This window comes from Dromaius novaehollandiae, chromosome 4, assembly GCF_036370855.1.
Source record: "Dromaius novaehollandiae isolate bDroNov1 chromosome 4, bDroNov1.hap1, whole genome shotgun sequence".
Lineage (NCBI taxonomy): Eukaryota > Metazoa > Chordata > Aves > Casuariiformes > Dromaiidae > Dromaius > Dromaius novaehollandiae.
In genome coordinates, this window is record NC_088101.1 from 36136180 (window position 1) to 36160037 (window position 23858).

Sequence of the window (23858 nt, forward strand, 5' to 3'; positions counted from 1 at the left end):
TCACCTTATCATGTGAAGGGATTTCAAGTCCATTTTAACCTGCTGTTAGGTCCCAAACAGGCCTTTGTCTACAAATCTGCAAATGAATGTAACAAATCAGACTCTAGCTTATTATCATTATTACTGTCTCCAGATTTGTTTAATTAGGTGTGTTGGGCACTTTTCAAATTGGATTAAATACCCATTTTTTTTGCTACAGCAAGTTCACAAATAGCTGTCTTGGGAAAAGAGAAAATACACTATTGAATCCCACTTGGCTCCCACAATGCACTTTGTCCCACTGTGCACAGAGAAAGAACATTGTGCATATTGTGAAAGGCACACCAAAGCAGCTTGATTCCTGGAAGAGTCTTGGTACTGTGAAGCAAAAGTTATCGGCTCACCTCCCCACCCAGAAAACGAAGGAGTCTCTCAAAGTCTGTAGCTCTCTGAAAGCTTGCAGGATTCTCCTGTGGTTCTTATATTACCTGCACTCTCACACTATCAAAACCATTGTGCAGAAAGAACTCTCTGACATCCTGCCTTTTTGATGACAACACTTTATTATTCCTACTTTGCTGTATGTGGAAGGCCAAGGACTAGCACAGAATTAGTGTTGCAAACTCACATCTTTCTGCTATATGACTGATATTACATACACTATATCCAGACCTTCGGCTATTGTATTTGAACAATCATGTTATCCTCAGAGAAAGGCTCACACTCAGTGCTTATACAACAGGGTAAAACATGAGGGGCAAAACACCTTACAGAGATAGAGCTGGCTACTGACACACGCAATTGCTTGGAAAAATAGGATGGCAATAGATGAGTCATCTGCCTCCAAGTTCGTATGCCTGGCTTCAACCACACTCTTTCTTTCAGTTTGTTGCCTGTCCTACCTACTTCATCCCTCCATGCTCCTGCTTTTCTCCCACAGTTCATGACACTGCTCTGTGGCTGCAACACTCTGGAACCTCTCTCTTCCTCTCCAGAGGAGTGATTTTAGGTGTCACATTCATTTCACTCCCTTGGCAAAGCGCAGCCTTTTAATAGTGTTGGGTGCACCCTGTCATGCACCGTCTCCAATACTGCAGGCACTGCAACCTCTACCTGGCACTTCAGCCCCTCAGTGAGATTGGAAAAGGTCTTATCCAGAGCAGAGATACAGTGTTCCACCCTGTCCACAGTAGGTTTTAATGTTTCCTAATCTCCTGAAACTTCTCACTGAAGCCTTCCCAACTCCCATCTGCATTCTGCAATCCCATTCTGCCTTTACTGCTATACTGAATGTTGCTACTCCTGAGGATGAAAACAGGATAATTTATTCTTGTCCTTAACTGTAGGAAGGCAAAATTCAGGTTTGTCTACACTGCTGAAAAGCGTTGTGCTGTCTCTATACAGAAAATTCACCTCTGGAAATTAAAACACTAGAAATATTAAGAAGCAGCAAGCATAACAAAATAATGAGATTCTCTTCAGCATTTCACTCTCTGAAGAGAAAAAAACAACAGCTATGCAAGACAAATAGATACACTGCCTGCTGATTTCACTGTGAACCTACCCATTGAGTAGTGTGCAATACTACGTACTGCATGTGAGGTTGTGGGTGAACCATTCTGCTTTATAACTAAAGCTAATGGGTCAAAAAGAACTATTTCTTCTTTCCCCAAGATGGCAGTTTCCTAAAATGTTCAGTGGCAGCATACGGGAGGAAATATGTTGTATTTAAACCAAAGAAGTATTTCAATTTCTGGACACATTATCTGCTTTTATTTGCTGGTCACCTAAAACAGCAGTGTAGAAACTGGCACAGGAAGTGTTTTGCTTGCTGAAAGTCTGGTTAAAAACACTAATTATCTACAGGAAAGTTTTGAGTTGCTGGTTTCCATCATTTTAATGTTATCACAGCAGCCCACCAATTCCCTGTACTGCACAGGTAGGACCTCATCACTAAAATGCAGCTCATCAGACCGTTCTCCAAGGCATGTTTTTCCTCAGAAAATATTAATTCATATTAAACTTATTTCTTAATTCTAAAATAGAACTTCTGAACAAAGTAAGAGAGTAAGAAAGAGTAAAAATAACCAGAAAAAATAGCTAGTAGTTAGGGTACTCACCTGGAAAGCAGAGGCAGACTCAAGTTCTACTCAGTGTCAGATAAAGCACAGATCAAAGCTCAGTGTTCCCACACTCTGAGGAAGTGAGTTAACCACAGGTTACCACACATTTCTCTGTTTGTATCCTTCTTTCTATTTTTCTTGAGGATTTTGTTTGGATCACTGACTTCTTCCACATTCAAAGGGAACGCTGCCAAAGCATCCAGCTTCTAGAGGAGCAGGAATATTCAGAGGAGGGTTTTAAGCAATTAATAACATTGGGAAGAGAAAGCATTAGAAAAAGTTAACATTAAAATTATTTAAGAGAATACTCTTTGGTGCTACCTTTTAAAAAGCTGTTATTCACTACCTAACAAAATTCTGTTTTAATTGCTTTTTAAACATTCAAACTCTAAAAGCTGTATTTTCTCAGGAAATAAAATATTGGAACACTTTGTGAAATATTCAGTGCATGAGACATAACACCTTAATGTTATCTGAGGCCTACAGCAACGGCCATAGTATGAATCTCAGCCTTTTTCCTGTAGCATTTGTGTAATACATAATGAATGACACGAATGTCTGTGACTGACTGTCCGGAACAGTTATTGTTCTGGAATAGATTTCAGCACTCAGCAAATGAAGAAACCAGTTCAAGATTATGCCGTAATAGCTATACCATAAAATAAATCTATAAAAAACTCAGTTCCTGAAATAGTAAACTCTTTACTAAGGACTTAGATCTTAACAACCACAAAGAACTATATGTGAAAACCCACAGTAAATATGAACAGCTTTCGGATGAGCACAAGATTTCTACTCCAGAAGTACTGGTTAAATTAAATCTTTTAAAGTAGAAGGTAATCATCGCCAATAGAGATAGATGAATCAATAAATGGAAAGGATTTATTTTAGGGTCAAAGGCAGCTCTTTCACCTGGTCATAAGATTTCTGTGAACAGTCTAATTCATATTTTGTGCAAATTGTGCCTGCTAGTGAATGCTCACTGTGACTATTCACTCATACTATCAATACTCAATATTGGAGTTGTGTGCCTGATCAAGTAAGCTAAAGTTTTATTTCTTACCATGTTGGATGGCCTAAATTGCATGGACAAGGTGAAGGCCTAATTAGTGAACTGGTATTTTGTTCCCCTCAAGGAAACAGTGGCAGGTAGATGGCTAAAGATAGGAGAGAATGTTCAGGGATTTTTAGGAAATTTAAACTTTTGCTTTTAACTACAAGTGGAACATTATATTCTATCCACCTATAATTTAGAGGTATCTTTCTCCCTTTCTTTGATTTTTTTTAGTTAGAAAACATGTTTGTGCATGGAAGAAGCAAGGAGAATGTGGCATTTCTGTTGGACTACTGAGGAACTGCAGAAGGCACAAAGCCTCTTAACACTCTAGTGCCACTGAAAAAGGCCAAAGACGCATCATTTTGGGGTGAGTGGAAAAAGGAAAGTTTTTACCTCAGTTAATTTTACTGAGCTTTTCAGATATAATCTGAACTTTGCAATGCCGACAAGAATGCGCCCATACCTGTCTTGAATTCCTTCTCTCTACTATCCCTCAGATTCTCATCTCATTTTTTGATTACAGAGAACTCTGTTCTCCAGAACTACTGGAAATAATGTAAGAGAAATGGAACAACCCCCCTAAATTGTGAACCTGATCATTAATATTACTTGTAAAAGTAGATCAGTATGTCCAAGGAGATTTTTTAGAATTGTGAGATGCTGAGCAGGTATAACTTTTCTTCATGACGTTCTCTTTCACTGATATAATGGTCCCTCCCTCTCCTTTTTCTAGACTTAGCCTGAGATATTATGAAAAAACAGTTGTGACTCCACTGTTCTCTTGTTGTACTGTTTCTCTTATATTCTTTTAATTTGTCCCTGACACTCTGTGGCCTCTGGGCTAGCCATTTTCTTGTTGCCTGGCAGTGGCACTCCACCTTCTATAACCTGTCAGTTTTAATGTGATTTTTTCTTTCTGTTTTGAGGAGTACAGAAACATTTGGAAGCTGCAATATAAACTCACGGAAAATGATAGCTGACACTTAGCTGAAAATATTTGCTTTGCTCCACTACTGTCCTTTCGTGACAAGATAATAATTCTTGCCAGAAAATATCAGACTGAGCCTGAAAGAGTTCAAACCTATGAGAGAGAAAAAGATTTTTCTAATGAAGCCTGAGTCCAGTGTGAAAACTCTTAAAATGAAATAAAATAAAATAAAATAATGAAAATCCTGCAAAGGAAAATTCCATGTTCCCCTGTTTGGAAAGGCAGAGAGAGAAGTACACCTTCCTTTGGCCCTTGGGAGGGCCAAAAGTCCCCCTCAACTTTGGGGGCTTTTAAATGTTCTACAGATCTTAGATATTGTGATGGAGATTTCAAAAATAGTAATTTTAATGGTAGAAACACATCTAAATCTCCTTAGATTTAGGTTCTGGAAGGTCTCAAGACAAAGTACTAAAGTTTTCATAAACAGCTACAGAAAGGATCTCTCCTGTTTGCTCTGTCTGGGCAGGACTGTCATTGCTTCAGGGCCAAGTGTTTGACTATGGCTCTCAGATCTTTTTATCTAATATGTAAATTCATTAGATTTCCTATCCCTGCTACCAATAAAGGCTGAGGATTTTCAAAATTCTCAAAAATACTCAACAGATATTTTAAAAAAATTCCCAATCAGGACTGGCATTTACCTTTGAGAATATGGTTGCTTTTCTCACTCACATGCTAAAGTGTAAGTTGCATCTTACCTAATTTTACATGTCACAAGTACGGCTGTCTACCTTTGAGCTAGTTGTCTAGACTCCTTTTCTAGTCAATAGAGATAAACAAGCACTTCAAAGACACAATTCATCTAATCAATTTAGGCATCTGCCTTAAAAAGAGATGAAACGTGTCCTAGTCACCTATATCTCATCACTGGCTATAAATGAAGCGTAGATGACTAGCTCACATGCAAACAACTATCTTGTAGGTGACTACATTTTAATGAGATGAATCTCAGCATAGATGACTTGCACTGCTAGTTGGTTTAATATAATAGGGCTCCCCTAAGGCAGAGGCTGTAGGCAATTGCTAGGATTAGCCCTGAAACTGCTTCTGCCAATACTAGAGTAGAAAGCGTTAGTGTTGTGAGAGGCTTGCATTTCTTATTCTTCCAGTGAGGTAAAAGAGAAGTAGATGTGGCTGTCTGAACAGAAACTGCTTAGAATGAGGGCTAAGCATTTCTAAAGGAGGCAACCTTAATTCTGCAGAGAAGGTATTTCCCAGTGGTGCTAATTTCATGTGTTGCACCAGAACCTGGACAATATGACTGTGGGCCCTAAAGTATGACCCTGTAGTCTGAGAATATGTTATAAAGGCTGGCTCTTGCTGCTCTCTCTGTCTTGTGACGGTAGGCCCTTTACGCAACGTTCAAAGTCATTTGTGTATTCATTTGAGGGGCCTCTCCTCACCAGCACCTTCTTTAACTGACTAATTTCTTTGATTTTTACTGCATGTTCCTATTGCATTGTCAAAAAAATTCCAATACATCCAGTGACTTTAATTCTCTGATTAAATGATTTCCTGGGAGGACTGCAGCATAGATGTTGGATTAATCTGCTAGAGAGAGAGGAGCTTCAGCTAAACACATCTTATCCCAGCCTGGCATTCAAACACCTTCCTCCTTTCTTCAAGCATTTCTAGTTAATCTTTCAATTTCCTTATTTTATTTTCAAAATATCAGTTACACGGAACTGCTTAACCATGGAGATTACAACAAAGAAAAAAAAAGGCAGGCTTTGTAGCTGACAGAGTACATGATTATACTAGCGTTGTAAGCTCAATTATTCCAATTGTATTGTATGAAAACCCTCTCTAAACAACATATTCTCTGATGTGCTTGCTTTTTCATGCTGTAGCAGAAACCATCAGCCTGCAATGCCTTCATATTTGCTGTCTCTTAGCTTTAACTCCTCCCTTAGTGCTCTATCTTGTAATAAATCCCCTTTTGGGAGGAGTTCAATACAACTTCCCCCTTGTGTCTTTGGAGGACAAACCATGCTCAACCAAAGAGCCTGGCTGCTTAATATGCCTTCTTGACAACGCACAGCATTGGAGAATGAAATACTGGTCTCTTCCATGACTGTGAATTACAATTTTTCCTGAAAACAAGGTCATCTCTATAGTAATTTTTATTTCTATTACAGGATCAGATCAAACTTTCCAAACCAAGCTTGTCTGAAGTATTAAGTTTCCATTGTGCTGAACTTGGAAAATGCTTCACATGATACAAAAAGTCTGCTCACTTTCACTACAGCAGGATATATGCAAAGGTATCATCCTTATGGAGGGAAAATCCTGTTGATTTATTTTTGAGCAGAATAGACCTGAGGAAGTTTATGCATGGTTGGCCAACCAGCTTGCCTGCTCCTTCTTACCTGCTTAGTCTAAAAGGAAAAGGGAAATTCCCTTGCATGGAATAAGGCAGTCAACTGATCCTTTGGCAAAAGCGAGAGGACAAATATTTACCAGTGAATTTCCATTCCGGAAGTGGGAAAGTGAGTTTTCTACAAAAAAAGAAATCTCAACCTATATCACCAATGTAGAAATTAAAACTGTTCCTTTTTGGTACGAGTTTTGCAGCATGCCCTTTTATTTATTTTCCTACATTCACACGAGAGGAAGAATACAAAAAGACAAAAGGTGTCAATGACAACAACCAATGAACAATTCCAAAGTGTGTGGACATGAAGTCATGTCATCTAAAAGTCTGTTTTGTATTAGTCTTTCTTCAATCTCTTTGCCAAATAATCTAAATAACTAGAATCTGAAAGTAACAGTAGATAAAATCATCCACAAACTGACCAAAAGAACTCTGTAAATTAAATTTATCTGGGAAGATTTCTGAGCTCAAAGGGGAAATACTTGAGATGAAAACAGATGTCTATATTGTTTTTTTTCAAGCTTAAAAGAATCTTTTTGCACTGATTTGTTGTTGTGTAAATACCTAAACATGTTTTGGGATATAGTTTGACATGCAAAATATGATTTTTTATTAGAGTTGTAAGTCTATGTCATAATTAAGTACAAATTTTGCTTTAAAATATAACAGAAGGCATAGACAAGATTAAGAATCACTATCAAGAGCCACAGCAAAATGTAACCGCAATGTGAAACTACAGATGAATGCATATTTTTTTCATACTATAAGGTATAATACTAAGTCAAGAGCTGTGGTCGTATTATGCAATTCCAGCAATCCCAAGCTATTTGCATGAGAAATTAGTATCATTCATATTTCTAAAAACAAACCCATATGAATATAATCTCCTCTTCTATCAGCTCCTGCTTCCTTTGTCAAGAAGCCTTGGCAGACAAACCAGAGGCAATGGATTTACACATGACCTACTTCATGTGGTAAAATATATAAATATTCTACTCCAAAATTTTGGAGAACCCATTTAAAACACTTTGGAATGCACTCCTAAAAGAACACAAAGTCAAGGGAGGAATCAAGGCTTCTTTCACGTGCTCATATAAGCAAGGCAATAATTGAGATGAAAAAATGTCAGAGGAGCCTAAAGTCCAAAAAGAACACAGTCAACTAGTTGGAAGGTGGCAAAAGCACTGTGGCTGTGAGTGGTAGTTACATACCAGAGCACAGTGTCGCCTGGCCAGTTAAAGTGCATTTTAGTCAGTTTTGTACTACATACTTCACCACAGTATCTGATCACAAAATGGATACTGTTTTGGACCACAACAGCTATACAGGCTTCACAAATAGTAACACACACAACAGTGCAGTGGCTAGGCCTGAAATTATTCTGGCATTTTAGTCGGTAAGAATTCCATCTTGGCTCGATTCTCAAGCTGCTTTGCCGGGCACATCCTTTTCTTGGCTATGTACAGCTACCAATTGTAAACTTATTTTTTAAAATGGAAAAAAACTGAGTAATCTAACCAACTGAAAAACAGCTGATTGCAGTTGATTGTTTTCTTACTGCTGTTACAAAAATAGACAATCTACAGCAAAGGAACCTCACCCGAAAAATAGGGTGGCAATTCCTCAGAAATCCTGATTATTTGCAAAATAAAAGAGCAAGATTGTCTTAGCACCTGCAATGAAACCTCTTCGGGTTTTTAGCCATCACTGATACATTGGCAAGGCAAAGAAAATCCTTTCTTCTTCAAGATTGTCCATGTACAGAAACACAAAAGATCTCCATAGTGCAATTAATTGAGCTCAGAGGATCTTTATTCTCTGAGCTTCCTGAATCCCAGCACACTTGTACAGAAATAACCGGCAGGGACAAAGTGAGGGGAGAAGGTGATCACGTCCTTATGTGCAGTTACAGCAGTCTATCAAGCCAAATGGCAGTGTGACCCAACGGCTCCACCGTGAGCTTGCCAGAACACTCTGTGACCTTAGTGAGTCTGTACTTCCAAGCACAAGCTGTATTTCAGGAGAATTTCAAAATGGACCATGCTTACGTTATTTAAAGTTTCAAGGAAAAAACACAATAAGAAAACTAGCTGAAACATTCAAGTTCGATAGAAATTTTTGCAATTTTTAATCCTAATTTAAGGAAACTATGCCCTACCATGCCTTACTGTAGTTGTGCCCACTAACTTTGCTATGTAGACAGTTACGCAGCAATAATTATGCAGATGTTAAAAGTCAAACCTAAATAGTGTGCTGTTTATGCATTTCATTAGCGTTCTTAATTGCTTTGGTTTCCCCTAACACAGGATGTCTCAATTATGAACTGTGGAACATTGTTAGTTATGCATGGAAACTCACTGTATTAATATTCTTGGTTTTGCTAGCTGTTAACTTACTTTAAAAGAGAAATACAGCTACATACAGCTCTTTCGTAAGATTATTGGTCAAAGTGCCAGTGGAATTGTAAACTGAACGGGTAAGAATGAAACACTGAATGGGTAGTTCAAGTACCAGTTTGCGAGCAGAAAGAGAAATACATCACCACGATCAGCAAGAAATCAGTCCATCAGATAACATCTTAAAGATGATATGTATCTAACAGGTCATTTTGAAGTATTTCTTTGCTGTATTATATTTTCTTAAATTCAACAGTGCAATGAACGATTTTTAAGACAGTGTTTGGGTCTGTTATTGTACGTTACAATAATGTTCTACAGGTTCTAAACGGAAGTTTTTATTACGTTCTCATTATTTATTGGTATTCTTGACATCTACTCCTTTTTCCTAACGTATGATTTATCACTACATGGCAGGCCTGAAACCTACACACAAAGTGCATCTCTGGATAGCTATTTTCAAGAGAATTAATTCTTACTGTAGCTATTGGACAAACTAATGCTGGACTCTGGGCTAACACCGGTTCCAACATATTTTAAAATACAAATGTAATGTCAAAATATTAGACAACTACATTAGTGGTTTAAATAAAAGAGCTATACTGAAGCCCACCTTGAAGTCTAAACCTCATATTACAATTTGAGTTCATGCTTATTAACTGTATGCATCCAATCACTTTCTCATTTATTCTTTCCATTAGCCCCATCAAAATACATGAAGTGATGATTCGTCAAAATATAAGTGAGGATGGTCTGGATGCTAGGATCTGTGCACTTTTAACACTGGTGAAGCACAAAAATCACTGATCATCTTTTTCTAAATGTTTTTGGAAAAATCTTCATGATCTTTCTTTTAATATTTAATAGTGCTTTACCTGTCATACAACTTCAAGCATTAGTAAAAGTAACTACGTGTAAAGATTTACAGTGAAATTAATGCACTCATTTCAATGGCTCCAGCCTTTAACCTTTCATTTTCCTGTTACTCATGCAAGTGACCCTGTCAAAATGCTACAGATGCTGTTTTGTAACTTTTTAATATGATATACCTTGAGGAATCACAGCAACTATCACACTACCTTCAACAAAGGCACACTAGGGGGACTATTTCTCTGCAATGGAAGAGCACTGCTGTTAACCAAACAACACGTCCCATTCCAGAACCCTGCAAATAAGTAATCTGAAAATATATATATATATATATATATTTAGAGCTTCTTTTTGTTGAAGTGGAAAAGGCAGAGCACCGTCAGCAGAGATTAACTGTTGAATGAGTTTGGTCTTACCCTTTTAACTGAATAATGGTTAGGATTGCCTTACATACCACTGTCCTTTTTTCCCCAATTGTATTTATCTGTATGACTGTGGCAAAGAGGAGCCTTGGCTGTGAACAGACCTCCCTCTGGAAGGTACCGCACAAACACAAACGAGAAAGCCCTGTCCCAAGAGCTCATAGCCTCGCTACCAGACGAGAGGCAACACACGTGGGAAGAGAAAGGCGAGCAAACGCATTAGTTGCTGTTTACATCACCAGACTTTAGACCCCAAATGCCATGTAATTTGCTGACTAACCTTGGGAGCCGATTGCAATCTCCAACCGGCTGGTTGGGAGCAGGAGTTAATGTCGGTGCTCTGACTCGCCCTCTGGAGGCGCCTTCCCCGCCGCTGGCTACACGGGGAGCTGGTTACGTTTTCACCATCGAGTTGGGCGCTGTGATTACTTCCCCGGGAAATACAGGAGCCAGCGTTACGGCCAACGGATACACTACTTAAAAAATAATATTATAAACACCCTATATAAATAAGTAGGCACAAGCTGCCAAAACTTGACTTTTTTTTTGGTAGGAAACTCTCTCCTGCTGAGGGGTTTGGGGTTGGCTGGATGGTGTTTTAACCGTAGCTCCTCAGCGTCGTGTGACGGTGGGTGGTGTGTATGCGTTTACTGCAGAAAGACACTGAAAAGCCTTCTGACGCTTCCCCCTTAATTAATACATCACAACTGTCACATGCAGCCTTGTAATTACAACTTTCTTACCAGCAGCAACATCACGCCACGGTCCCAGAGACTCACTCTGGGAAGAAATGAACTTGGCACTTAACTTTTCTAAGCTAATAACCGAACTTTACACTTTTTTTGCCAAGGCAGTTTCAGACTTGCTGAAAGGAGTTCACTTTCGCCGAGTTGTTTTTAATTCCGTTTTTATATGGGTTTGGGTTTTTTTCCATCTCTAATGAATAATTTTGCGGTGCGTTTCAAAGAATTAATCAACATTTCAGTCATAATTTTAACATGTTATTCAAATTACCATTAGCTTCACAGACCTGTCCTTCAGAGCTGCAAACAAATCCGCGCCCTCCTCAGCTCCCGTGAATTTTCAGCGGATGCTCTGCACGCCCCCAAACCAGACCTCTCAAACCCACATGGCCAGAAAAATCTGCTCCTGGGGGGAGGGAGGGGGAAAAAAGGGGGAAACCCACCCCCACTCCTTTTCCTCTCTCGCCGTCCGGCGGGGAAGGGGTCAGCGCCGACGCTGCCGCCCGCCCAACGCTCCGCGCGCCCCCAACGGCCCCCTAACGGCCCCCCAACGGCCGCGCCGCCGCAGTCCCCGCGGCCCGCCCGCTCGCCCGCCGGGGGCCGCGCCCGCCCGCGGACTACAGCTCCCAGGATCCCTGTCGGAAGCACCGTCCCCCTCCCTTCCCCCTCCCGGCCCTTGTTGTTTGAAAAGGCTCTGGCGGAGTTTCAGGAGGAGCCGCGGCTCCTCGGCTCGGGACGCGGCGGGGCCGCCTGCCGGGCGGGGGGGGAGCAGGGCGGGGAGGCGCCGTCGTGCAACGGGCCGGCGCTGTGGAGGAAAAGTGGGCTGGGGAGGGGGGCGAGACGCTTTGAATACCAGGGCAGATCCCTCCCCCGCTCACTGGCAGCGAGCGGACCCGACCCCGCGGCGCGGTCGGGCGAGAGCCGGCCGCGGCTGCCCCTGGCCCCCAGCCCCGCGGGGGGCGGCGTCCCGCGGCCGAGGCGCTCCGTGCCCCGGAGGTGAAGGCGAAGGAGGCAGGAGCGGCGGCCGATCCCCTCCTCCGCGCGCGGAGGGGAGGAGGAAGGGGAAGGAGCAGGAGCGAGCCCGAGCCCGAGCCGCTGCGGCAGCCAGCGCCGAGATTTGCCAGGCGGGCGGGCGAGAGGAGGGGGAGCCCCCTGCGCCCTCCTCGGCCGGGAGGGTCGCGGAGGCGGCGCGAGCGAGGCGGGGCGGCGGCCGGATCCTGCCCCGGGACGCCGGAGCCGAAGTTGCGGCGGGGCGGCGGCCGCCGCTCGTCGTCTCTGCCGATGTTTGTGTGAAGGGCGGCGAGGAAGAGGAGGAGGAAGGGGGGAAGCCTCCCGCCTCAGCCCCGCTTGTTATTCCGCTCGGCCTCCGCTCCGGCTGCTTGTTTGTGCGGGCGAGACAGACACACACACACCGCTCCCCGCCCGCCCCGGCCCTGCCCTCGCCCCGCAGCCCCGCGAGGCCGGAGCGGAGCGGGCGCGGTGCTGCCGCCGCGGCTCGGGGCTCCCTCGGCCCGGCTGCCGGAGGAGCAGCAGCAGCAGCAGCAGCAGCAGGAGGACGACGACGACTGCCCCGGCGGCTTAGCCATGAGCGGCGGCGAGGTGGTCTGCTCGGGCTGGCTCCGAAAGTCCCCGCCGGAGAAGAAGTTGAAACGCTACGTGAGTGCCCGTCCCGTCCCCCCTTCCCCGTCCCCCCTTCTCGGTCCGCTCCCTTCCCCCGCTCCCCGTCCCGGCCTGCCGCCGCTCCCGCTCGCTCCCGGCCGAGGCGCGCTGACAACGCGGGGCGCGGGCGCTGCGCGGCCCCCGGCCGCCCTGCTGCGGTCGGGCTCTCCGCCGGCTCCCGCAGGACTTTCACTCGCTTTTTTTTTGTTTGTTTGTTTGCTTTTCTCTGTTTTTTTTTCTCCAAACTTTTTTTTTGAGGGGGGAAAAAATAGGACGCCGAGCGGTCAGATGTTTCTGCCTTCGTTTTTATTGCCTTTTCTGAGCGAGTTGGGAGGGGGGCGGGGTTTTTCCGTCTTCCCTTTGGATCCGGGCTGGGAGAGACATGTATTTTAAATGTAAACACGCGCCGTGCTGCGCGTGGAGGGCGCCGGGGCCGGGACCCCGCTCCGCGCGGCCGGCGGAAAGTTGCCGCCGGCAGCGGAGCGGTCGCCGCGGAGCCGGCGATGCCCCGGGAGCCGCTGCCGCGCCGGGCCGGGGCACCCTGCGCCTCGGGACAGACCGGGAAAGCGGGGGGAAGGAGGGGAGGGAGTTTCAAGAAATCTTTATTTATTTATTTATTTAGTAGCAGCCTACTGTTGCTCAGAAGTAAATATTTTAACAGGCCGTAGAGGAGCTGACATTTCGGTTGCAGGAAAATGGAGCTTGTTTGCTGAGAGGGCAGATTTCGTGACCGGGGAACAGCAAAGCTGTTGTGCTCTGGTAGCTCCCCGGTGCTGGCGGAGACGCTGTCAAGTCACGTAGGAGGGATGGGTGCTGCCAGAAGCCGTCTCCGCCGAGGCCCTTTCCCATGGGCACCGAAGTAGCTTCACGGTATTTGTGTAACCGGTGCAAAATGTTGGGGCCTTCCACCCCACCCACCTCCTCTTTTTTTTTTTTTAATCTTTCTTTAGCAAGCATTTAAATAGAAACGGCCTTTGCAGTTACCAGTTTTACCGAAGTAGTTAAACCTCCTCAGATTCATTTGAGAATCTGAATGCAAATTTTAACGTGACCGCGTTATTTTAATTTGTCAGTGATTGACAGTCACTTCCCGAAGAATAAACTTGGAGAAACATGCTGTTGTTGTTACTGACGCATCTCTGGATGCCGAGGAATTGGCTCAATGTGACTCTCCTGCTTTTTCTTCAGAAAAGGAGGGCGGGGATAGCCCACTCCCCTGTTCCCAATGGCAAAAATCCTGTTCATGCTAAGGGTGCAGGACCGGGCTTGCAAAGCGAATGTCCTCGTGGGCCAGGGGAGGACTGTGCTTCCCTGCCACATCAGACATGGGCTGTATTTTTGGTTGATCTGCTGTGTGTACTTGTGTACACATAGGGTACATATATACTTACAGGATACCACTTTAGTGGTGGAATGTGTAGGTACCCAGTAAAGCATTAAAGTTCTTACAGTTGAATTAATTTTCTGCTCAAGCTTTAAATCACGAAGTTATGCTGGCTGTTGATGGAAGAAATTGTAAACAGGAGCGCGGTGTCCTAAATTGATATCATAAGTCACAGTCTCTAAATACGCTAGCTTTTTTTCCATGTAACTGTCTTTTGAAGGTGTATTCACTGCTGTAGCAGGATAACATCACAACCTTCGAGAGGCAATCTCTAACTGTAGTGTTGGTTAAGGAGTTGCCGGTCCTGAAGAAGCAATTGCTTTATCTTTACTTGAAGCAGAGGGTTTTTTGAGGAGGTAGAGTATCAAAGTGATGGTATGGCAGGCTTACATTAGCTTCAGCATGACTCAGTTGGTGCAGCTTCTGTATGCTCTGTAGGCCATAAGGTCGTAAGTTTAAATCTTGCACGTTGCTGTGGCCTGTTAATCTGCTTGTACTCTCCTGTATGAAAGAAAGGCGCTAAGGGAGGAATTAAAGCGAGATTCCTCCTGCTTGTCCTGATTAGTTGAAGGCTAAAGGTTCACGTTAACTTCAAAGACATAAAAACGACCTCGGCATCATGGTTCTGGGCTTTATCCAAACAAAAAGTTGACATACTCAAGACAATGAATTTGCCTTGAGTGCACAATGATTTAAACATTGGCTTATGCTTTAATTCTATGTCTGTGATGAGGCACAAAAGAGCTGTGTTTTTAAAGCTATGTTTTATATTGGTGATATTTCAGGAGGCTGCACCAGAAGAAAAGACAGGAAAGCGTTTTCAGTAGAAAACTGCTTTTCTGCAGCACATACTTTTCACATATATATATGGAAAATTGTAACTTCACGCCCTATTAGTTTTTGCATGCAAGTGTTGGGGCAAATCCAGGTTACCATCTGGGAAAGGAGATAAAAAGTTTGAAACTGCAGTTAAATATGGTTTCAGTTCTTAGGAAGGGTGAAAAGGAACACTCTGAAGCTAGTGCGTAGACATATGTTTCACAGGAACTTTAATTTTTGTTTGAAGCAGTTGGACACAGTATTAAAGCTAGCTTACAACCATTTGGAGCCTGAAAAGAAATAACTGTCCTGGAGGTGGAAAAATCACATTTGCTTGGATATATGCCCTAGCACCATGTATTTCTTTTCCCACCTTAAAAGCAGTCCTGTTTTCATGTCTTGTTCATGCATTTTTGGTTTGGAAGTAACTTAACACTAACCACTGTCACCTGATGTTGGTTCCCTGGAGCTGGGGGGGAAACCAGTATGGGAACTGGTTTATTTGCTGGAATAGGCTGGTTGTTTTCAGCAGCAGATCTCTGAGGAGAAAACTAGTTACAAGTAACCTTTAGTGTCAGCTATTGATCAAAGATCAGGATGTGGATTTAGGAGGGAAGAAGGGAAAGGAAATGTGGGCTAAATCCTGCACAGGTGTCTACAGCCTGTGCAATGCTTGCATGAGTAGTGTGGAAGAACTGGCTTTTGCATAGGGATGGAGGGCTGCTAAATTTTGCAGCTTCTGCTACACTCTGTGTTGTTTCCTTTTCTCACTTGTTCAGTTGCCTTCAGTTTTGCGTATGTTTTATGCCTTAACCTACTGTCACTAGCTTGCACTTTTTCTGCTCTAGTTCTCTCATTTTTAAAGATGTAAATGGAAAACTGCCCCCCCCATCTGTCCTTTAAAAATGGATAGCAAAACCTGGCTTCATAATTCTCTGCTATATTGCAGTTCTTCTGTGCCTGTGCCAGTTCAAATAGCTTATTTTCTCTGTGGTAGCCCAGTATAGAGAACCAGATACTTAAATGCAGCTGTCTCCTTGGTGAAGCAAGGGAGAAAATGTTGAGTGAATAGGAGAGACTCTTCTGAAATCTCTCCTACAATTATTGCATTTTCATTTGCATGGTGGCTGGGGTTAAGTAAGATGAATGAATGTGCCTAAAACCAGGATTTTAGTGTTGATGCTTGGTTTATACAGTTGATTCCCAGAAAGTCTACTGATGTAGAGAGTAGCATTTGGTGTTTTGGGTAATCTTAAATCAAGTGTGGTGTAACTGAGGCTATGCTTTGTATTGCAGTGGCTTATGTTCTCAAGCGAGAATATAATAATTCTCAATGTTCTTACTGAAATAGTCTGTCTTGTGAAAGGTAAAACTTCATCAAAAAAAGCTAAGCAGTCTGTATTGGGGGAGCAGCCAGGACTTTTATGGATAGGTTTGTTCAAGACTTTTCTGTGTATCTGATAGGCTTCCCTGTACTTGAAGGCTCCCAAGACAGTTTTGAAAGTAAATTAGAAACCTTAATTCTTGTGTTATTCTCTTACAAAAATTCCTTCTGGTTTTGGACTACTCTAATTGATCGCCTATATAGTTATTTATAAATGAAGAGTTTAAAAATGAGAAACGGACTTGATCTCCCCAGGACATTAGGTGCACTGATATAATTCGGACAAAACTGCATAGCTTTCAACTGCTTATCTTAATGTTCTGTTGTTTAGACTACTGAGATGAGTTGACTCAAATGCAGCAGATTATTAAACTAATTACTGAGTTTTGAACTACGGTCTAAGATGGTACAGGTGCAAAAGTAGTAGAAATGAAGTATTTTACTGTGGATTTGTTTGGCAGCTACTCTTAGCACTAATCACATAACTGCCTATTCTGTCTTGAGTAATACTTAAATGTGCTAAGAGATGTAATGGCGTTAAGAAATATTTTATTCAGCAGAATAGCTGCAAACCAGTAAAAGCTGAAGTGCCTGACAAAAATCTCCTTTTTGGAAAGCATCTGTTCGTTAAAACCTTTTGTGATCTTCCATCAGCATGGCAAGCAAATTAAAAAAGCCAGCTGATTTACACAAAAAACCCCCAAGGTTGGCTTGTTTGACATCATTCAGTGCTATCCCTGTGGAGCAGAGTGGTCAAGTTAATTCAAGGTAGGTGAGCATAATCTAATAACGTTATGAGACATCTTAATATTCTGAACTTGGTTGTGCCTCTGCTCCTCCAGGAGCTGAGGTCCTTGCAGGAATCGAACCATACTCATACAGAAGCCTTATGTTGTAGAAGAAGGTCTGTCCCTTCCCCTTCTTCAGTGCACTGTGCAGGAACCCATGTCTTGACTTTGGATATTTTTGAAGAGCATTAGTTGGGGAACCCTAAACTATGAATTTGACAGCACAACGTAACAAGTAAACATAACATTTTTCTGATACTCCCTTTAAATATACAAGGAAGCTGTGGGGTCCTGTGTGCCAGCTGAAGATACTAAACTATGTGAGGTATGACTTTGGGGGTATGTCCATGTTGCAAGCTTGCTCTTTAGGCATTATGTCTCGCCTTAGCAGCACAATCAACCTGCAGAAGTTCGTGGCTAGCACTGACTTTGTGCTGCCAGAGCTACAGCACTGGCAGTCGCTGAGCTGCGGTGCGTGCTGTGAGTTCTCTGTCTGAATGACTTCGAGGGGAAAGACTGCAGAACCAATATACAGAACTAATATGTCTAATAGGCACATATTAAGTAAGAGGAGACTCTTCTGCTAGTTATTCTGCTTTTTATGTAACATACCATACTGACATACACTGTTTAATGTAAAAGTTTCTGAGCTTGGGTGATCAGTCTCCTAGTACTCAAACTGTTTAAATGCTTTTCCTCTGATAACTAAGTTAGAGACTCAAGTAGCAGAAATGGTCCTGTTTCTTTTCAAGTGAAGGTGAACTGCTGGACATACGAAATAACCCAGATATTCATAAATGCATTTCTTGATGTGAGCAGTTTTTGCTAACTGCTGTTAGAGGGTAACTCTTATTCTGAGACCAGAATAGCTGGGAGCTGAGTCAGTTTCTGACTTTTTAATGACATTGCAGGTCATTCTCAGTTGAGCGTGTACCAGGTTATGGATATCCTTTCAGTATGCTTCTGCCTTTTGGTAAATGTGTTAGTAAGATTTGGTGCAGCTGATTACAATTCAATGAAGAACTTAACAGGGAGCAGGGGGGAGGAAGTGGAAAAGCAAACTGGTGTCTCCAGCTTTTTGTGATGCTGCTCCTCCACATATGCACAAAGTCTTGCACTGTTGAACATCCAGGGTAAGCAACATATATATTAAACTATCAGAAGAGATCATGAAATATCATGGATTTAACTTCCAATTGTATGCAGATGATCTCATTTTGCATGCCTTTTAGTCAGTTGTAAGCCTAAATGTGAGGAAGGCCGCTGTGTGAAATAAACGCGAAATGGATATATTGAGAAAAGGAATGCTTTTACTGGACAATTTAGCTTAAAAAAAAAAGAATTATAGGCCTTAACTGTCAAAATGAGCACAATTTTGGAGGGCTTGGAGTGCTTTGCTGCTCCCAACACCTGTATAGCAGTGCTATTATTTTTGGTTGACACTGTTTCAGATGGGATATAATCTTTCTCTTTTTAGTCTGCTTTTTTTGTACTGAACATTCATCTATTTATAGAGATGAAAGTGACAGACGGAAAATGGTTTCCAGTATCCTTTTCTTTTTCTCCTTCAATTTTTAAAATGTTGGAATTGTTGCTTGGACGCTTCTGTTCCTTTTTTTAGTTTTTCTACTTTGCTAGTGTGTTTAAAGTCTTTTTTTGGCATGACTTTTGGGTCAGATGATTAGAATCAAATGTTGTCTTTCTCTAGCATAGACCTTAGAACACATTTATTTCTCATTCCTTTTGGATCATGGCTTTGGCAAAAGCCTTGGTAAAAGTGAGAGGAGCATCAGTAATTCAAAATGTAGTAATCTTAAAAAGATGAAAGTAATTTCACATATGTTGGCTTTGGTTTGGGGATCTCTTACACTCTTTAAGTTTTGCTGTCACCTCTTTCTAGTCTAAAAATAGATTTCAACAGTGTATATTAGATGAAATTGTTTCTTAAATCAAGGAGAGTGCAAATGATGAGATGCAAATTTTGTTTCAACTTAAAAGCAAATAAACATAAAACAAAGATACATCTCCTTATTTTTTCATTCCCTGACTACTACTTTAGTGTTGCAGTGACAGACTTGGAAATTTTTTTTAAATGACCTTAAAATTTTCTTTGCTCCAATGACTAATAAGTATTCTGTTGCAATTTAATTGCAGTATTTCATTACAAGGGACAGACCTTATGTCATGCAAATTACTTGAGCAAGGCAGGCAGAAAGATCAGACAGAAAGGGATAATCTTGTCAAGGCAAGTATGTGTTGTGTACAGGTGAATATTGTTAGTCCAAAGTAATTTGCTGTTGTGTGTGTGTGCACATTTTTTTAATGGACACTAATGTGAATTCAGCTCCTTATATGTACAGAGAAATTTTTCTAAGACAGCATTTTTTTTTTCCTTAGGGTGGGAGGAGAGATTCTGGCATCTCTAGATCAAGTACAGAGTGTTGCTTCTTACTCTTAATTCCTGCTTTCTCAATTCTTGGTTAGGCTATTGCAGTTCTTTCTTTTTCATGAATTCTCTGGCTTATTTACTTTAGTAAAAGTGTTTATAGTTGTACAAATAGTGTTAGCTTTGTCAATATTGTTCAGTGCAATATGCTAGTTGTATTTTTGTGCTTTCTTTTTTAAACTGGCTTCCAATGAAAGATTATGTAGTCTGGTTTTGCCTGTGGGTTTGGTGTTGCTGCGAGTTTTTGACAAAAGCTTTATTTCTCATGATTAACTTTTGAGGCTTTTTGGAACATGCCGCATTACTTTTAGTTGTAAAATATTCTTACACTATGTGGTGTCTGACTGTCTGCTTAGTAGTATCCAGCAGGGAAATGTTTGCAGAGTAACTTCCAGCAAGATGAAAGAGACTGAATCAACTGTTAAATTCTCTAATCATCATGTATTTTTTTTTTCTTTTTAACTGAGGCCTCATAGATGAAGGAATATATTTAGTGGTCTATATACTATAACTATACTATGATTTTGGGATTAAAATCCCAGAGGATTTGATTTCCCTGAGGACAATCCCTGTGACATGTCTTTTTGTCTTTTTTTCAGGTAAATGGCCATTATTTTGGATAATGACAACATGATAGTCAGCTGTCTTGTTGCTGGTGGGATAACAACATATAATGGAAAAGTCAGGTGGTTATGTCTGTATGGCGTGTGTATTATTCTGCATAATATCTGTACATAACAATACAATTCTGTGTTTAAAAAAAAAATACCTCTTGAGAAAGAGGTGGTGCTTCTGGTAGGAGAGCATACAGCGTTAGCGCGCCAGTCTGTTGCTCCTTGACAGCTGAGTTCTGGCTCCGCACCAACAACCGAATTAAATTAAAAGATTTTGCTAGTTCTTATTTTGAAGAGAAATTTGTTGGCAGAATGTTTTAAAAAGTGATGCTTGATTAACAGCTGTGCTTATTCTTCCCTTGGAATTTCTGGGAAGCTGCAAGCTTTGGTCGCATCTGCTTTTAAAAAGGAGGTAACTTTTGTGTCTTCTGCCGTAGCCCAGCAAATTCAGGTTAGCTGTCTTGACGTGATGTCCTTTGGAGGCAAGGCCCTGCCGTTTTACCATGTGGCTGGTGGCAGGTGGCAATGGCGGCAGGTTGCAGGGATGACCTTGCCTAGCAGCCGAAAAGTGACCTTGTCTCCTTGTGCATTTGCTGCCCTAGAGCTTTCCGGCAGGCTAGCCGGTCACGCGTTGGTTGTCTGGCCGCTTTATAAGAGAAAACTGCGTCAGATAAACTCTTCATGGCAATGGAGATAGTGGCTGTGACAAGCGCGATCTGCTTCCCCACCCTCTTTCCAGCGTCGCCAGCCTTGGGGCAGGGTGATGGCAGATGTGCTGCCCGCCTGCCTCCGCCCCGGGAGGAATGCGACGGCTCTCAGCGGCGCTGCCGAGCACGCTCCGCGCCTTCCGACTTCTGCCTCAAAAGAAAAGGGGGAAGAAGAAAAACAAAACCCCCAGGAAAATAAACTGAGGTCTGTCTATTTTTGTTTGTTTTCTGAGGCTTGGGGTTTAAAAACAGAATAAAGTTTCCGTAGGTGTCTGCTGCTGACAGCAGGAGTTCGTGGGGTTAGATCTGGGGTATGGGATAGGCGTGCGGGGAGCTATTCAAACAAGGTTAATACCCTGCCTTCAAACAGACCTTTGATACAGTCTGTGTGCAAGAACTACACCGTATTTGGGAGAGTTATTAAAAGGGTAAATACATACATGATACCAAATGAAAAGTAGATTTTTAACTTTAAGATTTAGAATGGCATGTTACCCATTTGAAAACCAAAAGGTCCTTCTGAAAACACTGTTTTGGTCTGTCATTTTTCTTTTGTATGAAGAAACTACACAGAGTCCCATAATGTACTAGACAAATGTTCCCATTCGCACTTAATGTGTGTTTCTTCTACTGTTTTCTGACACTTGTGTCTCCATGTAGATTTTGAATTGGGATGGGGTAGAGTAGAGAGGCAGGTTTTGATATTTGGAGGGGGGCAGGAAGGGGAGGATTGCTACCTTTAAAGGATTGCTTTTTGGAACAGCTAGTTCTACAGCATGTGAGCAATAGTTATTCTTGACGAAGTCCAAAGTCCATATACAGAAGCTGGTACACAGTTATGATCCAAAAAAGCCTATAAACTTTGAGGACCCTTAGAAATAGGGTGAAATACTGACAGCAGGTTTGCCCCTTCTCAGCAAACGCTAGTATGAAAGTAAGAATCATATTAAGACAGACATTAAGGAAAATTTGTTGGTAACTTATACTGTGATATTTTAAAGATTGATACTGTGTATTTTATCAAGAGACAAGAGAGACTGTCATGAAGTAATGCATAGTCTTGAGAAGGTGAATTGGTAATTTGTCTTCACATAATTTAAAAAAGTGGGGGGAGCAGTGGGAGGGGCACACTGTGCAGTTAAGTTTAAAACTGAAGAGGCTTGCTTTTCCCAGAAGGGATTAGGCGGTGGAGCACTTTGCCAAGTGATGTCCAGGTCAGGAATGTAGGAGATTCCAGAGGGCTTGGACAGAGAGAATCTCACAGCTGTAGCAGCGAATGCCGAGAGACTCGGGATATGACAAAAGGAGACTTTAAAAATGTAATTCCTTAACCAGTTTCTTCTAATTCACCTGTGATAGCTTCTTTTTTTAAATCATCCTAATTTTGCTTGCATGTTGGAAGTGTGAGAGGTAGGTTAAGAGCGTGATCCAGTCTGGCCATTCTGCTTTCCTAGAAAGTAGTGATCTGTGTGAACTTGATTTGAGATTTAAGCCACAAACTGATAAAACTTTATCACTGTTGAATATTTCACTTGTTATACATCCACAAACTCTCATGGTGTTTTTTCCTTTCAATTATGTGTTGTATTAAGTCATGTTCTTATGGTGGCATTAGATGAACTTTGCTTTCACAAAATTCTTTCCTGTTGCTAAGGAATATAACTTTTCCTGTGAAAGTAAGAAGTGCAAGAGCTGATCTGTAATCTTAAGTGTATTTTTCACATTTATACTTTACTCCTGGTTCTTGCATGCACTAATGCCTTCCCGTATACTGTTTCTGCACAATTATTGCTGAAACTGCTTGCATCATGCTTTATAGATAAGTTTTTGCAGTCTAATGACTTGTTCGTTACTCTGCGAGGGAAAAAATGCCCTTAAAGTTCAAAGCTGAGGTAATGTCACGTTCTCGGTTATGATCTAACACACCTGTGTGCACAAATGAAGTTAAATTGCCTAAGCTTGTCAGCGCTATGAAAAATAGCTTAAGCTGTCCTTTATTATTAAAGGTCTGTCAGCAGACAGTGATGACTGACTCTTGAGTCTGTCTAAATGTGTTATTCTAAGGTAAAACCTGTTTTCTCCTCTCTGGAGTTTTGGGAAGGAAAGAAAGGAATGGGGGGGGGGGGGGAGAGGTGGATATATAAAGTAAAGAGTAGCGTTCAAGTGACTCATTAGTGTAAATTGGGAAACTGAACCCTCGTTTCATCCCAGGGGAATTTTGTCCCAGGACCAGTAACAGGACAGAGTTTTTCTGCCATGATGTATGCTTTGATGCTAAGTTAATTGCCTTTTCACACTCCTTCGTGTTTTTCCTTGACCTGACAGCTCTGTTTATCTGTGGGTCTCTGCTGCTCTGGGATCACAAAAAGATTGCAGGAATTTATTGTCTGATTTATAAGGAGACTAGCAGAAAAGTCTTTACCGATTATATAAATGAGGCACTATTGCCATTGGATAAATTTGATGGTGTTCTTTATTGGTGGCACTTTGTTAATGTACAGCCATAACTGGCTGTGTGACTCAAATCTTCTAGCGTGCTGTCTTAGCTTTGGAATGGGCATATTTTTAAATTGCAGTAATAGTCTGTACGACTGGAGCTAAAAATTTTTGCCAGATATGTACCGGTGAGAGCCAACCTCAGACAGGGCGGAGGGGAGGTGCAGAGTCATTAGCAATGCTGGTGAGATGCCTGATTGCTTCCAGCGACTGCTCGGGAGGCAGCTCTCTTCCCATCTGGGCGCTTCTCTGTGTAACTGGTACCTGACAAAGTTGAAGTGTGTTACTACCTCCCTTCGCTACCTGGAAAATGAGCCTTCTTTCCTTCCACCTTTTTCCCGTTTGCCACTGCTGGGAATTTGAGCGTCGGCTGCTGTGACTGATGTTTTCCCCTGCCCAGCGTTGCCTCCTGTTAGGCTTGTCGTGGAGCTGCTGCAGGGAGAGTCATATGGGCTGGAGAGGTGGCACAGACACCTTTCCTGATGGACTGCTTCCCTGGTGGCTTCTGTTGCTTCAAAATGCCCTGTGGCAGCAGCATGAAACTGCTGCTCAGCGCTCCTAGTGAGACAGTTTCAGGGGGAAGAAAGCTCTGGTTTCCTGGTGGCTTGA

The 23858-nt window shown here is 42.2% G+C and overlaps 1 protein-coding gene and 1 long non-coding RNA gene across 7 annotated transcripts in view; one reads left to right on the plus strand and one right to left on the minus strand.

Annotated features, from left to right (window-relative positions):
• The window catches only part of LOC135328202 (uncharacterized), a 55997-nt gene extending 44459 nt beyond the window's left edge, over positions 1-11538 (minus strand). For all 3 annotated transcript variants that reach the window (XR_010388969.1, XR_010388967.1, XR_010388968.1), the window contains exons 1-3: positions 11240-11538; positions 2100-2308; positions 5-76 (exon numbers count right to left, since the gene is read on the minus strand). This is a non-coding gene — a long non-coding RNA (uncharacterized LOC135328202). The remainder of the gene's footprint in view (positions 1-4; positions 77-2099; positions 2309-11239) is intronic.
• An 865-nt stretch (positions 11539-12403) lies between these two features.
• The window catches only part of GAB1 (GRB2 associated binding protein 1), a 100656-nt gene continuing 89201 nt past the window's right edge, over positions 12404-23858 (plus strand). For 2 of the 4 annotated variants that reach the window (XM_026106122.2, XM_026106123.2), the window contains exon 1: positions 12404-12608. In XM_026106122.2, the coding sequence (XP_025961907.2) occupies positions 12537-12608 (72 nt within the window). In that variant the 5' untranslated portion in view covers positions 12404-12536. Of the gene's footprint in view, positions 12609-19150; positions 19232-21931; positions 22073-23858 lie in introns of those variants that run through there. The other 2 variants (XM_064510761.1, XM_064510765.1) reach the window with 2 other exon arrangements.